Raw genomic sequence first — 23854 nt, forward strand, 5'->3', positions numbered from 1 at the left:
CCTTCCAAGCGGGGCGGGGGTGGGGTGGGGGAATGTGTAGCCCCAACGCTGTGGGCTCAGGTGACTCACCGAACCGCTCGAAAGCGTCGGCCATGGCCTGGTTCTTCACCATGTCGATGAGGCCCCGGCCCAGGCAGAAGTGCGGGAAGACAAGGAAAACCTTCTTCAGGATGCGGTTGACGTGGTTCAGCTTCTGCCCGGGGGGGGGGAAGCAAAAGGCTCCGGCTCAGGGGACGGCCCCAGCTCTGCGACACCAGCATGGGGGGGCTCCCACCATCGCCCTGGGGGTCCCCTTCCCCTGGGAGCTGAACTCACCTCATTGCAGGCACTGGGCTGAGGTTGGGGGTCTGGGTGGTTGCTAATTAATCTTGGGTTGGAAAACCCCTGCCGCGCAGCCTGTCCCGAGGGGGCCAGGGAAGCCCCCAGGGTGCAGGACTCACCTGGTCGGTGAAGAGCTCCAGCACGAAGGTGGCCACGCTGCCGTTGATGCCGATGAAGAGGTTGACGCAGGTCAGCACCACGTAGGCCGTGCTGGGGATGCTGAAGAGGAAGGAGGCCGGGTACATCAGCGGCGTGATGGACCAGCTGGGGTGGAAGAGGAACAGAGCTGAAGCAAACCCGAAAGACACCCGGCCCGGCCCCAGGGACCCAAGCTCATGCTGCAAACCAGGGCTGGGAGACAAGGGGCCAATGTCCCACAAAACCCCACCACCTCCCCACTTGGTCCTGCAGGGCAGGGCTGCCAGCTGTAATCCACCCCCGAGAGAGACCTACCAGGCAAACGCCCTGAGGTCCAGTGTAGGGAGTGGGTATTTCAGCCTCGCTCAGATGGCCGGTCCCGGGATTGGCCCAGGCTGCAGGCCCCTGAGGCCTGGACTGCACCTCCGGGGTCAGGCCAGCTAGCTCCCTTCCCCTTCTGGGCTAGCCTTTGGTCCCTCTCCCCAGGATATGACAGAATCCCCCTTGCCCCCAACAGACAAAGCGAGCTCCCGACTGTGCAGGGAATTTGCTCCCCGTGTCGTTAGGGCCAGACGGGGGCCGCGCCCACCCCAGCTCGGGGCCCGCGCCCACCCCGGCTCGGGGCCCTCACCCATAGAGGAACAGCAGCAGCACCAGGGAGGGCAGGTTGGCCGAGGACACGTAGGACTTCTGCTGGAAGCAGAGGAAGATGAGGACGACCAGCCCTGCTGGGACCAGGTAGTTACACTGTGGGGAGAAGCAGAGGAGGCAGCGGGTGTGACACAGTCGACCCTGGAGAGGCTGGTTTAGTGGGGGGTTCTAATGGGGACAGGCCTGAAGCCCCCCCCCCCAACTCCGTCCCCTCCAGACAGGGAGTGAGCCCCCCCCCCACGCAGTGGCCATTGGTGTTGAGCTTGTCACTGTACCCCACACCCAGCATCCCCACCCTGTTCCTGGCTCAGGGCCTCTCATCGGCCCAGCGGTGAGCCCCACTCATGGGCACAGGCTTCCCTGAGCAGCCCGCACCCACTCTGTGCGGTGCGCTGTCCTCGGCTGGTGGAGACTGGGCCACCCCTGGAGGTTGATGAACCTGCTACGGCCTCGGCAAACAGAACCCGCCCTTTTAGCTCAGGCAGCAGGGGCTCAGGCGTTTCAATCCAGAGGGCCCAGGTTCAATCCCCGCCGCTGACAACCTACCCAGACGTGCAGCCGTGTCGGGGCGGATGCCTCCCTCCATGAGGGTCCTGCCCGCAGGCGAGAACCCGCCTGTGAGCCCCACCAGGTGCCAGCCTGACCCTGTGCTGGAGAGCTATATCCCCCACTCCCCCCACCCCTCTGCCCCCAGAGCCATGGGATCCCTCCTCTCCTGTGTAAACCTGCCACTCCCCAGATCTCCGGCCCCCCGCGCACCATGTCCCAGGCGAAGTTGCCCAGCCAGTAGACGCCGGGCTTCATGCCGCTGACGAACTGCAGGTGTTTGGCCTTGCTGACCCGCTCCTCGATGAGGAAGAGGACGAAGCTGGCGGGGACGAAGGACATGGCGAACATCACGCAGATGGAGACCAGCACGTCCACCGAGGTGGCCATCCTGCCACGGGGAGGGGAGAGGGAGATGAGCCAGCCACCCAGCGAGAGCCCCACCCAATCCCCACCCACCCCGAGGCTCCCCTGTACTCACAGCGCGGCCTCCGAGAGCTGCTCCTTGGTGAGGTTCAGGGGGTGGTTGATGGCCGTGATGCCGTAGCGCCAGGGCTCCGCGCCCGGGGGCAGGCTGGCCCGCAGCAGCCCGTTGTTCACCACGTTGACGAAGGACACCATGGCGTGCCAGCCCTTGTTGTTGAACCAGACCTGTGGCCGCACGGCAGCGCAACGGCAACACTCAGCGCCGAGCTCGCCCCCCACTGGCCCCCTGTGACTCGCCCGCCGCCACCGCGACACAGCTGGGAATAGAACCCAGGAGTCCTGAGGCCCAGTGCCTCTGACCACCAGACCACATTCCCTCCCAGGGCCAGGAATTGAACCCAGGAGTCCTGACACCCAGTTCCCATCCCTGCTCTCTGGGCCTTCTCAGACTGGCATCTGGGGATTGGAATATGCTGCCCATGAGGGTGATGGGCCCCTGAGCACCACCCCCCCCCCGGGGTTCCCTCCCCAAACTGACCTTGATGTTATTGCGGGTGTCCAGGCCTTCGATGAAGCTGCTCAGGTTTCCCAGCAGCCTGTCTATGGGGCTCCCCTGGGGGCCGGAAAGGGAGATCAGGACTGGATGCAGATCGAAGAGCCGTTCACATGTGCCTCCCTGCCCCATGCCACCCCCACCCTGTCCCACCCCATGCCACCCATCCTCAGCCCTGCCCCATACCTACCACCCCCGCCAAGAGTCCCATGTGGCGGATGCCACCCTCTCAGACTCATTGCAAAGCCCCGGGGCAGGAAAGAAACTGACTCTTCCCCCCTCCCCTGCCCTACCCTACCCTACCCCACCCCACCCCACCCCACCCCACCCATCGGGCTGTACCTTGGTGATGTTCAACATGGCCCGGATCTCCCGCACAGCACCATCCACCTCCTCTGCTGAGGGCAGGGCCTGAGAGCTATGGGCGCCCAGCGAGATGCCACCGTACCTGGGAGGGCAGGCACAGGGAGGATCAGGGACCCAGGCATCGGGAGATTTGGGGCAGCACCTTGGGACCAGGGCAGGGAGACAGCCCCAGGCTGTGATGGTGGGAGATCAGGTGCATTGGCACATGACAGGGAGACCATCTGGTGCCCAGATACTGCGGTGATGGGCATGCTACATGCATGGGCATATAGACAGAGATGCTGGGGAGCTGGGAGTGCCATCACCCTTCCACAGCAGTAGATCTCCGAGCTTCAATCAGAGCCACTAAACCACAGCCCCCTCCTGACTCCTGTCCCCACCCCCATCCTGCTCTAACCACTCATCCACAGCTGGGAACAGAACCCAGGAGTCCTGGCTCTTGTCCCCACCCCCGTCCTGCTCTAACCACTCACCCACAGCCCCCTCCCAGAGCTGGGAACCGAACCCAGGAGTCCTGGCTCTTGTCCCCACCCCCATCCCGCTCTAACCACTCACCCACAGTCCCCACCCACAGCTGGGAACAGAACCCAGGAGTCCTGGCTCCCAGTCCTCACCCCCGTCCTGCTCTAACCACTCATCCACAGCCCCCTCCCAGAGCTGGGAACAGAACCCAGGAGTCCTGGCTCTCAGTTCCATGCCCTTAACAGTCTTACAAAAATAATTCACACCCCAGCCGCACTCCTCTCACCTCTGCTCGTTGACCCATTTCTTGGTTCTCAACCTGCAGGAACAAAAGGGAAACGCCCGGGTAGCCTTTAGCACTGCTGGGTGGGTCTCTCCCTGTGTTACAGCCACCAAATGCCTGATGGAGAGCCCTAGAGAGCGAGGTCTCGATTCACCCCCAGATCAGGGACAGCTGGAGGAGTGCCAGGGCAAGCGATGCCCCTGCCCGGCCCTGCCAGCGCACCCCAGCCTTGGGAAGGGGCAGTTCAGGCTCCGGTGGCCCAGTCAGCCCTTGGCCACTGCACTGACAGGGCTCTGTGCCACCAGGTCAGTCCCAGCAGCCTTGGAGAGGGCAGGAAGGGAGAACTGTAGTTCTGCACCAGGAGGCGCATCAGGGCTGTGTGTGGGGGGGGGTCGTTACACCTTCTCCCAACACCCCCCCAGGTCGGAGGCAGAGACGGCAGCCCTCCCCAGAGTGGACCAGACCCCAGGATCCCCCAGGTGCTCACCCCTGGCGGATGATCTTGGGGTACGTTTTCACCAGGTAATCGGAGATGTTCCTGCCCGTGAGGTTTTGGAGGATGTCGCCGGTGCCCCTTTGCACCTGGTGGGAGGACAGACGGGGACAGACAGACAGCAGACGGGACTGGAATCATCATCGTCCCAGGCAGGGCTTAGTAGGGCCCTCAGGGCCGTGCTGAGCCAAGGGCTGGTAGTAACCCCGATTGAGTCCACCAGGAGCCACCCCCCTCTACCCACCCAGCTTCTACTGGCCGTGATTCTCAGGGGATTAGAAGGGGGTGAGACCCGGGCGAAGGCAGAGGCACCCCCTGGCCCAGCCTGACGCAGCTCCTGGCCGCTCTGCGCAGGCGGTTTTCTACCCTCTGGGATGAGCCTCCCTCGCGGCCCCCCACCCTGACAACCCCAGGGGAGGAGGGAGTGGCCGGCTACCTGTGGAGGAGGAAGTCCCCCCGCTGCTTCAGGGCAGTCGGGCAGCATCTTCCGTGCCCCCCGGGAGCTGCACTCACAGGCCGGGGAGGGGTTGGCTGGCGTCCAATTCGTGTTCTGGAAGAGCTCGGCCAGGGACCGGGGCACTTCGGGGGTCCAGAAGCCTCGTTCGTGGGACGCTGGTGGGCAAGGCGCTCTCCTGAACACCCCAGGCAGGGAGAAGGCTGCTGGTTAGCGCCCAGCCTGCTGCTCTCCGCACAGGCGAACAGGAGCGAGCTCCGAGCCTGCCCCAGCGCCAGGCAAGAGCAGGGTATTATGGGGGCAGCGGGGGGGCACAGACCCCTGCAGGCCGGGGCGGGGGGTACAGGCCTGGGCAGGCCCAGTGTGTTAACCCCTCGGACGTCAGCCTAGAACCCGGGACAAACAGGGCCCAGACAGCAGCAGCTGCAGAGGGGAAGTGTCTGGCCCAACAGAACCAGCCAGGCTGGTGCGAGGATGCCTCCTTATGGCGAGCACGGGGAACTGCAGCCACCTTGGGCTCCGCTCCAAGGCTCTTGGCAAGGAAGCAGGTGCGACCTCCCCACAGGGTCCCTTCCCAGCGGCAGTAACTGCCCCCCCGCCCAGCCCTCTGCCTGAGGGAGGGGCACAGGCTGGGGGTACTCACCCCTCCTGGGCATCCCTCATGCACTTGGTACCGAAGCCCGGCTCGGCCAGCAGGGCTCCCAGGAGCTGCGCAGAGTCGGGGTCCCCCGGGGAGTCATCACTGAAACAGACGGAGCGGAGGGGCCACTGCCATGAATCCTCCCAGCTGGCGTTGCCCCGGCACAGCCCGGGCGACAGCCCCTGCCCCCCCCCGCCCCCCCCCCCCGCCCCACTCCAGCCGGGATGCGACGCACCTGAAAAAGGTGAACTGCTGCCCGTACATCCAGGGCTCCAGGTGCAGCGGGGGGTACTTCCCGAAGGGCGGCACGATCAGGCTGAAAAGGAGGGCGATGCACACAAAGACAGCCGGCAGGATGATCTGTGAGCAGGGGGCTGGAGTCAGAGCTGGGCTGGGGGGATCCCGCAGCCAGGGCCCCTCTGGCCGGGGCAGAGCCCCAGGGTCAGAGCTGGGCAGGGGGGATCCAGGCTGGGCCCCTCGAGCCAGGGCAGAGCCCCAGGGTCAGAGCTAGGCAGGGAGGATCCCACAGTCAGGGCCCCTCGGGCCGGGGCAGAGCTGGGGCTGGGGAATCCTGCAGCCAGGGTGCTAGGACACCCTCAGTCAAGTCAAGGATCCCACAGCCAGAGAATCCGGACTCTCTGGGGGCTGGGTCACAGCTCCAGGATGAAGGCCTGACCCACTGGTAGGAGGAGAACATTCGCACAGGAATATTGCCCCCCATGTTCCATTCACACCCCCACACCCCCCTCCCCCGATGCTCCACTGCTCGGCACCTTGTGCTCTCAGAGGCCTCCCCTCCCACGCTCCTGTCAGAGGCCCCCCCCTTCCCCCGCAGCGTCCAGGCTAAGGAGGAGAAGCCCGCGGTACTTGTGCGAAGAAGCCCCTGGTGCTGCGCCGGGCGTAGAGGAGTCTCTTGGTGAAAAGGGCCCGGAGCTGCTGGCGGGTCAGGGCCCAGCCCAGCACCTGCTGGGAGCCCCTGCCATCCAGGCTGTGCAGGAAATCGGTCTCCTTTGGCTCCTCAGCTGCAAGAGGGAGAGCCAGAGAGACCCCGTCAGCCCAGCCTGCAGCTCCAGTGCCCGCAGGGCAGCCCCCCACCATGCCACCATCCTGCTCCATTGGCAGCCTGGGGCTCCAGGCCACTTTGTGGCTCCAGGGACCCGTGTCTGGGGGCATGGAGAGCAGCTGGGTGAATTGTGGGCAGGGCACTAAGAGCGGGGTCACGTGCAGGGAAAGGCAGAGGGCAATGCATGGGGAAAGGGGAGAAAGGAGGGCATGCCTTGCTCTCAGTGGTGGGGTGCCGGGCTCTCTACATAGGGGAACGTGTCCCTCATCTGGCTCAAAAAAGATGCCTCGGGACCTAGGGCCGAACCCCGTCCAGGCTTCCGCCCCCCGCATGGGGAGAAGGACAGCTCTGGATCCCCTCCCTCCTGCTGCTCGGCCTCCTACCTTTCCTGGATCCTTTGACTGAATGCAAAGAAAGAGAAAGAGGACAGATCTCACGGAGCTGTGCAGGGAACTTCCCCACGGCACCAGAGCCGGGGCAGGGGAACGGACTAGAGTGGAGCTGGATTCCCCAGGGCAGAGGCGCGAAGCGGGCTCTGCCCATGCTGTGAACCATCACCTGGGGCTTGCAATGCCCACCCAGCCACCTGCAGGCACCCGCGCCAGCATCTGACAGACAGGGCCAGCTCCAGGGTTTTGGCCGCCCCAAGCAGCCAAACAAAAAACAAAACCAAAAAAAAGCCGCGATCATGATCTGCGGCGGCAATTCGGCGGGAGGTCCTTCGCTCCGAGCAGGAGTGAGGGACTGTCCGCCGAATTGCCGCCGAACAGCTGGACGTGCCACCCCTCTCCAAAGTGGCCGCCCCAAGCACCTGCCTGGTAAGCTGGTGCCTGGAGCAGGCCCTGCTGACAGACACTGGCTGCACCGGCTCCTGGGACGGGGCCTTTCGCTCTTGTCCGGTTCAAGCCACAACAATTTCACACTCCTCCCCCTCATGCCCAATTCCATCCCACAATGCCCTGGAAGTTACCCATAAGCCCCTGGCTCCCGTTAGCACAGGGCACTGCGAGGCGGGTGCTTCAGAGGCACCCAGAAGGCACCAGTGCCAGCGACGGCAGAGAACCAGCCGTTTCCTACCATTCGCAGTCCCTGCGGAGCTCAGTGCCCCCCGTCCCCCTCCAGCAGCCTGGCTGTGCCCCCTTACGCGGCTCGGTGTCTGCTGCCTCCACGTCCCCGTTCTCGCTCACCGTCCGGAGGGTGTAGGAGGAGGCCGGCGCTGCCGTTCTCCCTCGCTGGGGGGCTCCCCCAGAGCCTGCCAGACACAGGGCCAGAGCATCACACCACGGGCAGGCGAGAAAAAGCATGTGGCACCCAGGGCCGTGCAGAGGTTTTGAGGGTCCTGGGGCGAAATCTGAAACTGAGGCGCCCCCCTTTCCCCCCATCCTTCCAAAAAACTTACCACTGAGGGGAGGCCCGGGGGGATGGAGAGTGAGCCCCCCCACTCACCCCATAGCCATGGCTCCCGTCCCATGGGGCAGGGTCCAGCTCCCCACTCCGGGCGTTGCCACCTGGCATACAGGCTGGCAACGCCACTCAGGTTTTCCCTACAGCCTCTCCAGCATATGGAGGGGCCGTGGGCCAAATTTCAGGTTTGGGGGCCCTCACAAATGGGGGGCCCAGGTCAAAGTACCCCTTTAGTCCCCCCTTCCGGACGGCCCTGGTGACACCTCGTCACAGCGAGCGGAGCAGACTGCAGCCGCTCACGGCTTCCATCCAGAGGAGCAGCCTGCAGGGACTACAGGATCCAGCATGCAATGCGGCCTGGCCCCTTGGCCATGTTGGGATTTATAGTCCCTACAAGCCAGGCCGGGGCAGCCTGGAGTCCCAGGAGGCCTGTTTCGTATGGCCTTGCCAAGCACCCGGAGGCTGTGCTGTGCCAGCTGCCCAACTGAGTGTGCGGTGACCCTGCAACTTCCTGGGCTACCCAGGTGCAACCCGTGCCTCCCCCGAGCACCCCAGGGAGAGATGGGGTGAGAACGGTTTGGGGAAAATAACTGGGTTCATCTCCCAACGCTGAGCCTCATTGCAGTTTGAAGGAAGATCCTTCTCCCAGGAGCCACGGGCTGCAGAGAACAGAGTTGAGTTTCCAGTACAGGCGCTTATGGGGCTGGGTCTAGAACTCTCACCCTTTAGCTCTAAAATGGCACGAGTCTACCTCCTGAGCGAAAGGAAAACTCCCTTAGCTAGCAGCAGTAGCAGGTCTCTTATCCCCTCTGCAGTCCAGGCACTAGAAAACATGATCATTCTTTCCACTCGCCTGACCATTAACTTAGATCCCCCAGGTGCTCAAAGCTTTTCCAAGAGGGTGCCAATGCGTTTACCTGTGGTGTCCGCGTCCACTCCTGTGTCCTCAGCCACCTTCAGAAAGATCTACAAAGGGTAAACGGGAACGGAAAGGTGTTTTACGGGGGGGGGGGGGGGGAAATGACAGTGGACCCTCAGCAAACCAACGCCACAGGGCGGGGAGCGTCCCAGAGCCCACGGACTGGCTGAGGGTCCCACAGGCTCTGCTGCCAGCAAAGAGGCCACGGCGGCATTTCCCTAACCCCCCTTTCCCCCCCACGTCCTCGCTGGAAAATCCACCCAGATCCAGCTGATTTCCTAGCTGGCTTTTCCTGCAGCCCTCTGTGACATTTCACTCCATATTTTTTTATGAAAAGATGATCATGATATGAATATGACATAACTAAGATGTACTTTATGCAAGATGGGGCTTGGAAGATATCATTGGAAAGGTTAAAATTTACTGAATGTGGTTATCCGATCTGTATGCCTGTATCATTTCCGTATCGGAAGTTGCCGCCCATTGCTAACACTTCAGGTACAACAATGGAAAAGCCAGACAGGGCTGACGACCCATCAGCGAGGACAACGGACTGTGAAAAGGCCTGGCCTTCCGGCAGAACATATTGCCACTGACTCATGGACGCTGCCATACTACAGAGTCAGGTGGTCTTGTCACCTGATACTAAACATTACCTGGGACTCCTTGTAACTTTCCACTGGAAGGGAAGGGGGGGGGTCAAGTTTGGGAACCAAAGGATTCCCGCCTTATGGAAATCCTATTTAAGGGTGGGGAGGAAGGCAAACTCCTCCTCTGCATGGCCTGTCTGCCCAAGAAGAAAGACTGCTAAAGCCACCTGAAGGGAAGGAAGGCGGGGAGTCCAGACTGAGACGGGTCCAGTCTGAAAAGGAATATAACTAGAACTTTGAACCACAGAAACTTTGCAACCTGCCTAAAATAACATGTAGGGTGAGAATTTACATTTTGTAACCTGTTTCTTAAGGATACTGAGCTTAGCTTGCGTATTTTGCTTTATTTGGTCAGTAATCTGCTTGGTTCTGTCTGATATCTCTTATAGTCACTTAAAATTCACCCTTTGTAGTTGTTAAACTTATTGCTTGTTGATAATATAACCCGGTTTATATAATTTCTAACTGGGAGGGGCAAGAAGTTGTGCATATCTCCCTCCACATTGAGGGAGGGGGCAAATTTCATAAAACCTTTGGGTTTGTCCCCCTTAAAGGGACTGGGCACCAGAGCGTTGGAGTGAGCCCCTAAGGCTGAATCTTCCCAGAGCGGATCTCTGGCTCTCTGTGCAGCTGGGGGTGGCCCTGCCTGTGCGCTTGACTGGAAGATGCTTGTGAGCCTAGCCCAGCAAGGCCAGGTAAAGGGGACCCAGGCTGGCAGAATAGGCTGACTCAGTGGCACCCCAGCACATCAGGTGACACCCCAAACCCGTCACACCCTCCACTCTACATCCCTCTCCCCGGTCCACACTCTCTGCTCTCAAGCAGGTCACGCAGGTGCGTCATGGAGGGCAGATTGTCTTTCTCGGAAGCATCAGGTATAGGCCACTGGAGGAGACAAGGTGTCAGATGTGATGGACTAACGGTGCAGCTGATACAGCAGGAGGAGAGAGACTGATCTCAATGGGCCTCTTGTCTGGTCTGGTGAGACGAGGGGTGGGATAACAGTCTGGATCCCGTCTGACATAGGAGTGGGATGCTGGGGTGTGGATAGGTGCACAGTCGGTGGCAGGGGATGGGATGCTGGGAGGGGGCTGAAGTACCTCTTCCAAGGTGGTGTCCGAGATCCCGTAGCTGGAGACCCCCAGCTCGCCCAGGCGGCCGTCCAGCTCCCGGAAGAGCTCTCCGAAGGCCCCATCCTTGGCGCCGCCATACGGCAAGACGTACAGCACCTCGTGGCCAATATCCTCCACCAGCCGGGAGCCAGGGACCAGCTTCTGGATCAGGGCCGACAGCTGCGGCACGTCTGCAGAAACATAAAGGGGGCAGGGATGGCTGGGGGGGAGCCGAGGCCTGGAACAGGGCACAAGACCCACAGCAGCTGCACTGTGGCTGATCCAACATGGATGTCCCAAGGGGACTGTCAGTGCTAAGCTGGCCTTGTGTCCCCCTAATGTCCCAGCCCCTTTGAGGGGGTTGATCCAGCCTGGCAAGGATTAAGTGAGTTCTGCTGATGCTGTGAGGAGGGTGGCTCAGCTTCCACCGGGAGATAAGGGAAGTGGGAAGGGCTCTCTGGGGATGGAGGATCTAGGGTGCGGGCTGAGCCGGGCGGAGGGAGGATCCCAGCCTAGGGAGAAGGCTTGAGCTGGACTTTATCTTATTGTTCACAAAGCCCAGCTCCTAGGAGCTCGGACTCCCCCTGCCCCGTGCACGGTTGGGTCCGAGAGCAGGGTGGGGAAGTCAAGGATTGTAGGATGCAGGAGAGATGTAGCGTGAGGTGACTCTCAAAAGCCGGCCCTTGGGTTGTGTGTGTGTGGGGGGGGGGGGGGGCGGCCCTGGAAGGACAGGTCACTGGAGAAGGATTTCCCAGGGAGAGGAAATGTCGCCTTGGAGACTGGAGGAGCAGCCGGGGAGGCAGCGAGGCTCTGAACACGCCCCTACGTGCAGGCAAAGACCCCACCCGGGAACTCAGCCCCAGGTTGGGAACCAGGGAGAAGCTCAGACTCGCCGTGTCCCAGGGTGACCACAAGGGGGCGCTGTGTGCCTGTGCAATGGATCCGCTCCGCGGGGGGCCCAGTGTGTGCATTGGGGACACTGTGTGTGTGTGTGTGTGTGGGGGGGGTCTTAACTCTTTCCCGACTGGCTCCCAGTGCCAGTCCCTTCCCCCGACCGGAGCCGCTCACCCACAGTGCTGGACTCGCTGCACTGCTCGCTGCCCAGGCCGGTGTCACAGCTGCGCTCCGAACCGCTGTCGTCCTGCGGGGAAGGGGAGGGTAAGAGTCCCAGCCCTGGGCTGGCCCCAAACTCTGAGGCTCGGGCCCCCCTCTAATGACCGATGCCACGTCAGGAGATCAGGACACCGGCTCCCCGTGGTGAGCCCGTCCCCCTACCTCCAAACTTCAGGGAACCCTGGAGCTGGATTCCCTAGGACCCCAGTGACCCCACCACCACCACCACTCTACACTCATGCCCCCACCCACGGAGCTCCAGGAGCTCCCCCTGCCCTCTGACCTTTCACCCCGTGGGGCACTCTATGGCTGTGCCCACCCAACCATTCGGGCAGGAGCCCGGCTGCACCAGGCAGGGGAGCCCACTCCCCCCATTACCTTTCTGCTGGCGATGGTGACGCAGCTGGCGCTGCCCCCCGGGGCTGCCCGCTCCCGGGCGCCGGCCTCTCGCTTCACCAGGGTCAGGTAATAGCCGGTGCCCAGCTTGGTCTTGAGGAAGAGCGGGGAGCCGCAGCAGCAGAGCCGGCCCTGGGAGATGATGGCCACGCGGTCGCCCAGCAGGTCTGCCTCATCCATGTAGTGGGTGGAGAGGATGATCGTGCGGCCTGGGAGGGGGGCAGAGAAGAGAGGGTTCGGGGGGCCAGCCTGGGGACACAGCAGGGAAGGGGGTGGGGGAAACCAGGGTGCAGCAGGGCCTTGATAGCCCCTTATACCCAAGGGCTCCTCCTGCAGGGCAGAGCCGGAATGGCGCCTGGAGCAGGGCCACGGCACAGACTGGCCCCCGCTGGAGCTGCCCATACCCCAGCATGGGGGGGACGGACCAAGCTGGCCCCAATAGCAGCTCGCTGACCATAATGGGGGGGGGGATCTGAGCCAGAGACACCCCTACATGGCTGCAGGTCACCTCAGGGCGAGTAACCCCCTAAACCGCTCCATTCCCCTGCATGCACCCACCCCCTCCTGCCCCCCTGAGGCCAGACCCACTGGGGCCCAGCTCTGCCAGAATTGTTGGGTTCCCCCCTCCACCAGAATGCTTGACCTCACACCCCCAGCCCCACCCCGCCCCCCTCTGCTCCCAATAGGCACCTTGATGGACTCCCTCACTGCCATGTGGGGCCCAGATCCCTGCCTCAGTTTCCCGGAAAGCCCAATAAGGAGCCGAGTGCAGAGGGCTCATCCCCACATGGCCTACTGGGGCTCAGCTGGGCCCATCAGCCAGAGGCCCTGGCCCATTTCTGAGAACTCCCTCCCCCGCTGTTCCCATCCCCCCCGCCCCACTCAGACCTTTGCGATACTTCAGCAGCAGCTCCCAGATGCCCCGGCGGGAATAGGGGTCGACCCCCGCGGTGGGCTCGTCCAGAATGACCACCTGGGAGCCTCCCACGAAGGCGATGGCCACGGAGAGCTTCCGCTGCATCCCACCTGCCCCGGGGGAGGAACGGGGCAAGCGTTACGGGGCAGCCCCCGGCCACACAGCCCCGAGCGGGGGGTTGCGCCAGGGAATGAATCATCCCAGGCCCCTGGGGCTGCAGCTCTGGCAGGGACCAATACTGCAGGATCCCTGGGAAGTTCCTCCATGCCACCCCCCCACGGCACCCCACCCCCACCCCCCACCCACGCCCACTGGACCAGTTTACCGAAGGTCGTGGTGGATTCTCCATCACAGGCACTTTTAAAATCAGGACGGGATGAAAGAACTGCTCTAGGGATTATTTGGGGGGCGCTGTCCGGCCCGTGTTACGCAGGAGGGATCACAATGGTCCATTCAGGGCCAGGGAGTCCATGAACGCCCCTTCCCCTCCCGGTGATCGCACCACTATAAACACACCTGCCCCATCGGGTTAATCAAGCGAGGCCTGAGGCCGAGACCGTGTCTGTTCTGTGTCTGTACAGCGCCTAGCGCAACGGACCACGACTGGGACTCCTAGGAACTACCGCAATATAAACAATAAAGGATCATGGGAGAGAACAGGGGGCTGTGTCCGGAGCCCAGAGACCCATCCTTTTGGGCCCTGAAGCCTGCAGATTGGGAGTGGGCCCCTTATGTTACCCACTTGTAAACCGACGGGGGCGTCTTTTCCCTTTAAAAGGCAGCTCTGCCTGCAACATGCCAGGATCAGGTCCCAATCTCCCCGCGTGAGCCCAGCCTGCCCCCTGTATCCCCATCCCGCCTGCTCGCTGGGCCCAGGGCACTCACCCGACAGGTTCTTGGTCTGCTCCCGACGCTTGTGGGGCAGCCCCACGTCCTGGATGATCTGCTTCACCTCCTCCTTCACCTGCTCCCCTGACAGCCCCTTCAGGCGCCCATAAAACCAGATGTGCTCTTCCACCGTCAGGCTGGGGAGGCGGGAAGGGAGAGGGTGACTCCCAGCAGGGCAAGAAGTATCCCACCGCTGCCCCTGCAGACGCCCAGCCCCCCTGCTCTAACCACTAGAGAACGCTCCTCTCAGAGCTGGGAACAGAACCCAGGAGTCCCAACTTCAAGCCCCACTCCCCCTGGACTCTAACCACTAGGCCCCTCTCCCCGCCCAGAACTGGGAACAGGACTCAATGGGCAAGTGCCCCCGCAGTTCATCCCCGAGCTGAGGCTGCTGCAGTGGGGCTGGTGGCTTCTTCAGCGCCACTGGGTCCAATTGCGCTCTGCTCTGGCGGGGAGCAAGGTCCGGCCACAGGTCCTCCAGGCTGGAGGCAGCACAGAGGCTGGGTGCTCCAACCATCAGGGCCCAAGGGAATTCTCCCCCAGCTCCATCCGCCCTCCCCCTCTTGGGGACCACCCCCCACCCACACGCTTGGCTCTCCCCCCCCTCACCTACATGTCAAAGAGGACGTTGTGCTGGGGACACATCCCCATGGTTTTCCGGATGCTGTCCATCTCGGAGCGGATGTCCCGGCCCAGGATGTAGGCCGTCCCGGAACTGGGGGGCAGCAGACCGCTCAGGATGGACCTGGGGGTGGGGGAGCAGGACACATGGGGTTAAAACCAAAGCAAGTAGAGTCAGAGGAGTGTTTCCAGCGCCCACCTCCATTGCCTAAGGGAGCTCAGGGCAGGGGGGTGTTGCAGGGGCCGGCAGGGCTGCTGGGCACGGGCACCACCCTGCTGGGCATTCAGACTACATGGCCCCAGCTCCCAACACCATGCAGACACCGGCTCATCCAGCTGCTGCACACACCCCTACCCAGCGAGGAGAGCCAGTGACCCCACCAAGGGGGAGGGAGGCGATTTCTTTGCTTTGCTAGCCATTGCTGAAATTCACTAGCCACCCAGCGTACCCTGGGCCAGATCCTCAGCTCACAGACCCAGCTGAGCTGTCTGCTAAGGCCCTGGCCCAGAATCTCCTCTCCTGGCAGGTGTCAGGACATTGACTGCAGTCAGGTTACTCCCACCAGCACTGGAGACGAATCGGGCGCCGGCGTGGGCATACAGGCCACTCCGACTGTCTGAGACGTGCGCCCGGCTCCCCCTTTGATTCAAGAATTAACATTATCGATTAATAAACCAGGAACCCTGAGAGACTCTCCGGTGGTGGAGCAAACGGTTCTGGGGGGACGTCTGCTCCAACTGGTCCAACTCTAGATCTCTCCTTCCACAGCAGCTCAGTGCCTGGCTCACCCAGGCCTAACCGGGCCCAATCCCCTCTATCGTGACCTTCCGTCACCGAGCAGTGCCAGGGGGCGCTCCCCACGGCTAGATCTGGGCTGCACGGACCCCAGCACTTCATACAAGTGAGAACATCCAGCCCTGTCCCGCCACAGTGGTCAAAGCGCTGCACGAAGCCAGCTCAAAATCATCCATTCTCTCCATTGGACCGATGGGGGGAAACTGAGGCACCCAGCATCCCCCATGCCAGCACCGCAGCTGCCGAGCTGGCTCAAACACCACGAGAAACGCCCCACCATGCCCGTGCGGTGCCCACAGAACCCCCTGGAATTCCCCAACCCACCCTCCCAGCGCGCCCCTCGGGCTCACATCATGGTGGTCTTGCCGGCCCCGTTGTGGCCCAGGAAGGAGGTGATCTGGCCCTCGTAAAAGCTGAGGCTCAGCCCGTTGACGGCCACTTTGCTGCTACTGCGGTAAATCTTCACCAGGTTGCGGATGGAGACCCCTGGGCGCAGGTGCGTGGGCGGCTGCTCCACCAGCACTGAAAAGCCAGGAGGCAGGGTCAGCCGGCGGGCACAGCGCCGGACACCTAGCTGAGGCAGCAAGAACGCGGGGCGGGGCCGGGGGAGTTTGGGGTCCCAGGCTCAGGTTAGGGCTGGCAGCAATCCAGCCAGCTCCCCTGCAGCCCCTTGCCTGGAGGTTATTACCCTGCGGCAATCAGCGAGCCCCAAAATGATGGGGACCGAGACTGAGGCGGCAGGGATCCTGTCACCACACAGAGTCGGGGCACCTTGGTGGACCCTGCGGCTCCCGCCCGCCCCCAGGCCAGGGTTTGGGGCCAGTTAGCAGACTCAGCATAGGGTTACAGATGGGGCAGGGACCTGGGCTGAGGACACGGCTGGTTGGTGGCCCAGGGCTAGGGTGTGGTACCAGCAGACTCAGCCTAGGGTTAGGGATGGAGTGGGGCCAGTCGGTGACTCTGGGCTGCCACCTACCCACTGCCTCACTTCTTCTCCCGTCTCCCACCCCATCAGCCGGTGGCCCGCCCTCTGCTGGGCCTGTCTGGCACATGGCTGGAGTCCAGCAGCAGAACCCAGGAGTCCTGACTCCAGCTCCCCCACTCTAACCAGCCTGCAGAACAGGGAATCAAACCTAGGAAGAGCCCTGATGTTCGGCCCACTACTCTGACCGCTGGCCCCACTCTCTTCCCAGAGCCAGGGACAGAGCACGGCACTCCTGACTCCAACTCCGCTGCTCCAGCCAGTAGACCACACTGCCTCTGCGGCTGACCGGGGCACAGGGTCGGGGAACCCTTTACCTTCCGCAGAGCTCAAGGAGTTGGTGGGGAAGGGGTGGCAGCCATCGGAGGATGACTCTCCGAACCAGTAGCTCTTCAGGAAGGGAAAATTCCAGGGCTTGGGAATCCCGTACTGGCCTGAATGCAAACAGAGGAGGAAACCGATCGGAGAGCGCAGGGGGGGGCATGGAAAACAACCCCACCTGATCGGGGGTCTGGTGCAGCCCAGCTGTGGGGAAGGGGCTCTGGCTTTAATCCCAGGTCTTTCTTTTCTCACCCCATGGGCCTAGGGTCTTTCTTCTCTCATTCCCCCAGGGACCGTGGGCCTAGGGCCTTTTCCACACTGGAGTTTGCCCCGATTCTGGCCACGGGCCACGCAAACGCCTAAGATGGGCAGCATCAGCCTCCACACAGCAGCTGGCATCGGCTCAGCTCGCCCCGGGTTCCACAGCATGGGTGCAAACCGCGCCTCCGCCTGTCTGCACCAGCAGGATGCTGCAACAGGCCAGGATCCCCAGCGCAGATGGACTTAACCCTCACCTCTCGGAGAGGGAGACACTCAGTGTTTTACTTCTACTTTGGAGGGCGGGTGGAACTGGGCTGCATGGGGTCTAGACAAACTGTGCTCCAGGATCTCAGCTATCAGTTAAGGAAAACAACCTTGGGTCTCTAGTCCTGACAAGTACGAAAGAATCTGGGTTCAGCTGACCCAGAGCAGTCCGCCTGAGTCTGCAGGCAGCAAAGAGCTCTGAAAAATACACGCTGCTCTTATTCATTGCAACTGGAATGTTAACTCTGAAACCTAATGATGGTGCATTAAGGCTAAGCAATTTCACTGATGATCTACCTGTGTGAGACTGGAGAAGTGTGGACTTATTATGAAGATCTGCACAATTCACTGAGAGTGGCAGCTCATAAATGGGCAGAGCTTGTGTTGTGGGCAGAGCTTGGGGGAGCATCCGAGTCCCAGATCCATTCCCAGCCCCACCCGCTGACCTGGGAAGACAGCCTCGATGTACCACGTGGCCAGGCCGTACAGACACGCGTCCAGGAGCAGCAGCGCCAGGGAGGTGGCGAAGTTGTAAGGGTCGTCCTGCACGGGGCTGGCGTTCAGGTTGTACCACTGGATCCCCACGCCCTGCTCCTCATACAGGGAGAAGTACTCACAGCCAAACCCAAACGCCACTGGGGACAGGAGGCTCTGGCGGGGGAGAGGCATGTGAAGCAAGAGCCAGGAAACCCCCAGACCCAGCACAGCTCCCTGGGAACTAGCCCCGGCCACCAGCCACCAACCTCCCCATGGCCAGGGGGCTGCCGATTCAGCGGCCAGCCTGTGAAATGCTAAGGGGTAGAGATTCCAAGTCCAGCCTTCCTCCGGGGGTGGGTGGTGTAAGCAGCTGTGGGGATGGGACAATTCTGAGCCCCCTTCGATCGGCACCCACATAAGGAGACCCCATTAGAGCCAGGCTGAAAAGGACACCCTGGAGCGGGACCAGAAAACACGCCCTGTGTGACCTCCAGGCAGGCTGGAGCGGGGGCGACCTTACCACACAGAGGCGCAGCGGGAAGGTGATGTGGTCGCGCCAGGCCACGCACAGCACATAGGGCAGATAGAAGGAGAAGTAGATGATGCCGCCGCAGGCCGAGGCCAGGTTGGCGCGGGAGAAGAAGGTGCTGATGAGGAAGCACTGGGCGATGGTGGCCACAGCAAAGGCGGCCAAGAAGAGGAAGACCACAGCGGGGTCACTGTAGGGCAGGATGTCTCCCAGCTGCATGGGGGGGGGAGGGGCGGGAACGGATTAGAGCTGTGGCTGGCAGAGGCGCCGCGATCTCTCGTTGCCCGTCAGTCCCAGCCCTCTCTGCCCCGCTACTGCAGTGCCAGGCTCCCGCCACTACACTCAGCTCTGCTGCGGCCCGTCAATCCTAATCTACAGCCCCATCCTGCTACCCCAGCTCTGGGCTCCCCCACGCCCGGATCCGACAATGCTCCTCAAACCCAACCCACAGGCCCCTCCCTGCTACCCCAGCTCTGGGCTCTCCCCCACGCCCAGATCCGACAATGCTCCTCAATCCCAACCCACAGGCCCCTCACTGCTACCGTAGCCCTGGGCTCCCCCATGCCCGGATCCGACGATGCTCCTCAAACGCAACCTGCAGCCCCATCCTGCTACCCCAGCCCTGAGCTCTCCCCCCCACCCCAGCATGGCCCCCCTCCCACCGGCGCTCTGCAGACGTACCTTGAGGATGAGGACGAGGAAGGAGGAGCTGATGAGGAAGGGGATGAAACTGCTGATGAACCAGCTGAGCCAGAGAATGCCGCTGCTGAGCCCCATAATCTTCATGGTCTCCTTCAGCCGGGCTTCCTTCTCATGCACCACCCCTTTGATGATCATGGCCACCGAGTAGATCCAGGCCAGCGTCATGAACAGCGGCAGTGAGCGGTTCAAGACCCGCAGGAAACTGGGGGAGAGCGTGTGGAGGGGGAAGCAGACGGGTTAACCCTTGAACACCGCGCCCCACTGGCACTTTGTGAAATGAGTTGGGGGGGTGGCTCCATGCAGTTCCCAGGCGCCCACGAACACGGGAGACAATGCCTCACCATGCTCCATGAGCCAGACACCACACAGGACGCCGCTGCGTCCCAGAGAGCCACGGCAAAGGGCAGGGACACCTCAGCAAGGGACTGCAGAGGGTGGGGAACGAATCACCTCCCCTCTTGGAAACGGAGCAGAGAGCAGCCTTGGCCAGCAGGGGGCGCTACAGGGAATGGGATGGAGGAAAGGGGGGGAATACATAGGGATATAGACCGTTCCTATCCCAATCAGCAGGGGGCGCTGCAGGATATAGGCTAGAGGAGCAGTGGGGGAATACACAGGGATACTGTATAGACTAATTCCTACCCCAGTCACTAGGGGCGCTGCAGGAAATAGGGGCAGGGCATGGGGGGGTAGATAAATAGGAAAACAGACCCATTCCTGCCCTATCCAGCGGGGGCCCTGCAGAGTTCGTGACTAGAAGGGGCACCCGATTTTATGTTGCTCCTGCTCAAGCCTACGGGGTGGACAGACTGGATCCCGTCCGGGGAGCACGTGGCCACTCACACGTCATCCACGTAGCAGGGGTAGGGCATCTGCTGCAGGTAGATGCCGGTGCGGCTGGCCGTGCCGCTCAGGACCCGCGTGACGGCCCGCTCCACCAGGTCCTGCACATAGACGAAGCCCCCCCAGACGTAGCGCAGGTCACTGAAGGGGTCGGCGGCCGGGCCCGGGTCCCAGAACCTGAGCGAGCGGAGAGAACGTGAGCGAGGGCGGGGCAAAGCACCCCCCACCCCAGACATGGACCCCGCAGAGAGATCTTGGGGGAAGGGGGGGCAGCATTTCTATAGGGCCCTCCCCCAGGCGCCCGCACCTGTCCTTGATCTTGTTGCTGCGGGTGACGTCGTCAATGTCCATGCGGATCTTGTAGCGGACGTGGGGGGGCAGCTCCCCGGCGGTGGCATTGTCAGGGGGCAGGAAGACCACGCCGGCCCAGAACTGGCGCCCCTCCAGCAGCTGCAGGGCCCGCGACACCAGCTGCTCTTCGGATGCCACCGCCTCCACCTTGTCCAGGGAGACGCACTGCGGGCAGGAGCGGGAGAGCAAGGCCCTTAGCGTGGGGGGGTCCAGAGGCGGGTAGCCAGGGGGACGGGGGGTGTTACTCGTACGCGCCGCACCTCGATGAACTGCGACAGGGTGCCCACAACCTGGTCCACCTCCGCGTAGACCTGGCGCCAGGTGTAGGCCTCACCCCCTGGCACCCCCGCCAGGAACTCGCCCACGGCCGACGGGTCCCACGAGGTGCGGTTCAGGTGCTGCTCCACCAGGCGGGAGGTGGCAGGTGCCCGCAGCAGGCTCTGTCAGGGCAAAGGAACAGGGGACGGGGCTGCCTTGGGGTGTGGCACCATCCCCCAGCCAGTACACGGCCCCGCTACAGGGCCAGAGTGGGGCTGACCCCCTTTCCCCCACGCCAGTCCCTTCACTGCACCCCCTTCCCCAGCCCCACCACCCCATTCCCTTCACTGCACCCCCTCCCCTAGTCTCCCACCCCATTCCCTTTGCCCCCCATACCCATCCACCCACACCACTCCCTCTGGGCCCCCTCACCCATTACCCCCCGTCCCACCACACCCTCCCCCTATACCCACTCCTCTGGCTCCCCCATTGCCCAGCCCCTGGCTGGCACAGACCGAGGAGGGACAGACCTGAAGGACCCGCATCTCCAGGCTGCTGTTGAGGAAGGCGTAGACCCGAGGCCCCAGCTCCTGCCAGGTGCCCCGCACCTCCCGCAGCACGGCCAGCTCCTGAAACGTCCGGTTCACCTGGGCCGAGAGGAGCGAGGGGGTCAGTGAGACAGGCTGCTGGCCCGGCTGGGGGTCATGCCCCACTCCCTCCCCCACCCCCACCCTGCCCCCGGCCCACCGCCCCTCCAGTAGAGTGGATGGGAGGCCCATGGGACTCCAGCAGAGCCCACAGGCTGGGGGGGCAGGGGGGAGATCCCCAGGCACTGAGGGGGGCCCCTGGGTGCTCCAGGCTGACTCTGCATGGTTGGGGTTCGTCCCCCGCCCCCTCCCTACCTCCCAACTCCTTCACCTCGGCCATGATCCTTCGTGTGCTGGGGCTGGACGGGGCGTAGAGGATTTTTCCGATGAAGAGAGGTTTGATCCCCCGCCACAGGATCCGGGACAGCGGGTTCGACTCCAGGCTCTGGATCAGCTCCTTGCAGTAGGGGCCTGCGTGGAAGGTGGGAGTGGGGAGAAGGATCGAGAGAAGTGGTCACGCTGGCCCCCACCCCCACAATAAACTTGTATACTGGGAGGAGGGGGGAGCTCCTCTATAGATCTGCCCCTCCCACCCCCCAATAAACCCACAGGCTGGGGAAAGGGGGATCCCCTCTAGAGAGCTGCCTCCTCCCACCCCCAATAAACCTGCTGGCTGGGCATGGAATCTCCCTCTCCCCTCCAGACCAGCCCTGGCTCCCTGCTGTCCCCCCCACCCCCCAATGGGGTTGGCTAAGGCCCGGTCCCCGCTAACCTCCCTGGGCTGCAGCTTCCCCTGGGGCAGAGGATACACCCCTCAGTCAAGCCCAGCTCTCCTCCCCCCCCCCCGAACTGCAGCCCTGCCAGGAAACCTCCCACCCGGGGCTGCCCGAGCCCAGCCTAACCTGCCCTAGGAGCAGGGTCTCTGTCGCCCACCAGCGGCTGCCCGCACAGCAGGGGTGAGAGGCTGGGTTGCTTTAGGCACTTGTTCCTTTAGCTCAGGCACTAGAGCCTCGCGCTCGCGGCTCAGCGCGGCCCGGGTTCAAATCCCGTTGTCGCCCCAAGCTGGGTCAGTTCCACCCCGCATGGGATCCTGCTGCTGCATCCCCCAGCTCCCCTGCCCCGGCGGGGAGAGGCGGCTCCCCACTCACTCACTGGTGGCGTTGTCCAGCGGGACGGCTCCCTGCTCTGAGCTGTTGCGGTTCAGAAAGGCCTTGATGTCGTTGTCCTCGTACCAGTTGAGGGAGGGGATCTTGAGGCCGCCCCCTTCCGGGTGCCCGCAGGCGATGCGGGACACGGCCTCGAAGGCGCCCTGCAGGGAGGAGCCAGCGTCCCGCCCCGACAGCGCCTGCAGCTCCCGCCGGAACTCTGCAAAGCTGGTCATGGCGCCAACCTGGGGCAGGAGACACCAGCCACCCATGGGCACCAGGCCTCCAAACCAACAGGGGCTGGGTGCTGTGCACGGTGGGCTGAGACCGTGGGACAGGTACGCAGCCCCCAGGGCCCCCCAGACCCATGTGCCAGCAGGAGGGAGGGGGGAAGAAAGGCCCCTCCCCAGTCCCAGCCAAGCCCCTCCCAGCATAGAGACCAGGACCCCTGCCCAGACCCGCCGGCAGTGCCCTTCGCTCTCACTCCCAGGTCCTTCCCACCACCTGGGGTGGGGGGGAAAGAGGATGGAGACCAGTGTGATGCCTTCAATCACTCCACTGTGCCCGTCCAGCTGGGGGGCTCCCCTGAACCGCAAAGGAGCCTCTGGTGTAAGCTGATAACCAGGGGGTTGGGGAGCTCGGCCTGAACCGGGGGTAACATCCCTCCCCCTTCCCGCTAGCGCCTAATGGACATTAACACCATTGGCAGAGATGTGCCCCTTGGCCTGCCCGCAGCCCGAAGAGGGAACACACCCAGGGCCATCCCTGCGGGGCTGGGCAAAGCAGGGCATGGGAAGCCGGCAATAACAGGGAGGGGAAAGGATCGTGTCCCACAGGGATCCCTCCTGCGCCTGTCAGCCCCCGTATCTTTGGCCTCGTTGGAGACAATCGCTGCCATAGAGAGTCAACAACCAAAGGGCAGGAGGGGAAACTGAGGCACACAGCAGGGCAATGACTTGCCTGGGATCACCGGCAGGTCAGTGGCAGCACCCAGGTCTCCCAGTCCCAGACACTAGACCATGCTGTCTCCCTAGTTACAATGCTCTTACAAGGTCAGGGTAAAAGCAGGGACAGGCTCCAGCATCCAAGCAAAGAGATCTGAAGCCCAACTCCGCCCCAAGGCCACTTTCCCCACCCTCGACACCAATATCCCAGCCAGGCTTTTCCCCCAGAGGCTCCTGAGGGTTTACAGCAGGAGAATTTAGCTGTTTTAGGAGAGCTCTGGACAAGAGAGGCGCCCCACGTCGATATCCCTGCTCAGCCGCCACCGGAGAGGGTTAGGGGTCATGCCAGCGCTGCCTGGGTCCAGGTCCCACCCTTCCCTGCTCGCTGTGTACTCAAAACTAGGACCACCATGCACGCAGCTGAGACCCTGGGTGCTCTGTGCTGGGGTACTGGCACCCCCTGCAGGGGGCACTGTGCTGGGGCACCTGGGAGCAGCCACCCAGAGACAGGGGTTGGGGGGAGAATGATGGGGACAGTGGAGTGGGGATGGGAGGTGGTAGTGACGTATGTGCCCCATTGGCACGATGTGAAATGAGTTGGTGGGTCTCAGCGCAGTTCCCGGGCGCCCACACCAACATAACTGGCACAACCGGGCCCCTTTGTTGGGAGGCCACAGTCTGACTGGCACAGGGAGACAGAACTGCCCCTAGAGGGGGGGTCCCTCTGGTTTGGGGCAGATCACAGGCACCACACTGCTTAACCACCTAAACATTTGAGGGGGGGGGGGTAACATATTTTTTTCTACCACAAAGAACATTTTCATTTCAGTCAAATGAAATTTGACTCCTTTCCCCCCCCCCCCCCCGTGCAAAAAAATCCCCCAATTGTTCAGTTCTCAAAACGGGAGTAATTTGCCAAGGGTGGGGTTTGTTTTTTTAAGGGTTCCCCCTTCCTTTCCCCACCTCTCTTTTCCAGTAG

At 62.7% G+C, this 23854-nt stretch overlaps 1 protein-coding gene across 1 annotated transcript in view; it reads right to left on the reverse strand.

The window, feature by feature from the left end:
• Window positions 1-23854, reverse strand: part of ABCA7 (ATP binding cassette subfamily A member 7) — a 36630-nt gene that overhangs the window by 6994 nt on the left and 5782 nt on the right. The window contains exons 8-40 of the mRNA XM_065422201.1: window positions 21939-22176; window positions 21118-21257; window positions 20730-20846; window positions 20202-20381; window positions 19898-20106; window positions 19591-19767; window positions 18727-18949; window positions 18037-18258; window positions 17486-17690; window positions 16511-16627; window positions 15562-15733; window positions 14408-14539; window positions 13792-13931; window positions 12879-13016; window positions 11973-12199; window positions 11550-11622; window positions 10470-10672; window positions 8718-8766; window positions 7541-7648; window positions 6780-6797; window positions 6201-6355; window positions 5569-5693; window positions 5337-5435; window positions 4676-4871; window positions 4234-4328; window positions 3750-3782; window positions 2978-3083; window positions 2621-2695; window positions 2138-2307; window positions 1870-2047; window positions 1091-1206; window positions 441-585; window positions 70-193 (exon numbers count right to left, since the gene is read on the reverse strand). Of these exons, the coding sequence (XP_065278273.1) occupies window positions 70-193; window positions 441-585; window positions 1091-1206; window positions 1870-2047; window positions 2138-2307; window positions 2621-2695; window positions 2978-3083; window positions 3750-3782; window positions 4234-4328; window positions 4676-4871; window positions 5337-5435; window positions 5569-5693; window positions 6201-6355; window positions 6780-6797; window positions 7541-7648; window positions 8718-8766; window positions 10470-10672; window positions 11550-11622; window positions 11973-12199; window positions 12879-13016; window positions 13792-13931; window positions 14408-14539; window positions 15562-15733; window positions 16511-16627; window positions 17486-17690; window positions 18037-18258; window positions 18727-18949; window positions 19591-19767; window positions 19898-20106; window positions 20202-20381; window positions 20730-20846; window positions 21118-21257; window positions 21939-22176 (4705 nt within the window). The remainder of the gene's footprint in view (window positions 1-69; window positions 194-440; window positions 586-1090; window positions 1207-1869; window positions 2048-2137; window positions 2308-2620; window positions 2696-2977; window positions 3084-3749; window positions 3783-4233; window positions 4329-4675; window positions 4872-5336; window positions 5436-5568; window positions 5694-6200; window positions 6356-6779; window positions 6798-7540; window positions 7649-8717; window positions 8767-10469; window positions 10673-11549; window positions 11623-11972; window positions 12200-12878; window positions 13017-13791; window positions 13932-14407; window positions 14540-15561; window positions 15734-16510; window positions 16628-17485; window positions 17691-18036; window positions 18259-18726; window positions 18950-19590; window positions 19768-19897; window positions 20107-20201; window positions 20382-20729; window positions 20847-21117; window positions 21258-21938; window positions 22177-23854) is intronic.

Source organism: Emys orbicularis, chromosome 24 (genome assembly GCF_028017835.1).
Source record: "Emys orbicularis isolate rEmyOrb1 chromosome 24, rEmyOrb1.hap1, whole genome shotgun sequence".
Classification (NCBI taxonomy): domain Eukaryota; kingdom Metazoa; phylum Chordata; order Testudines; family Emydidae; genus Emys; species Emys orbicularis.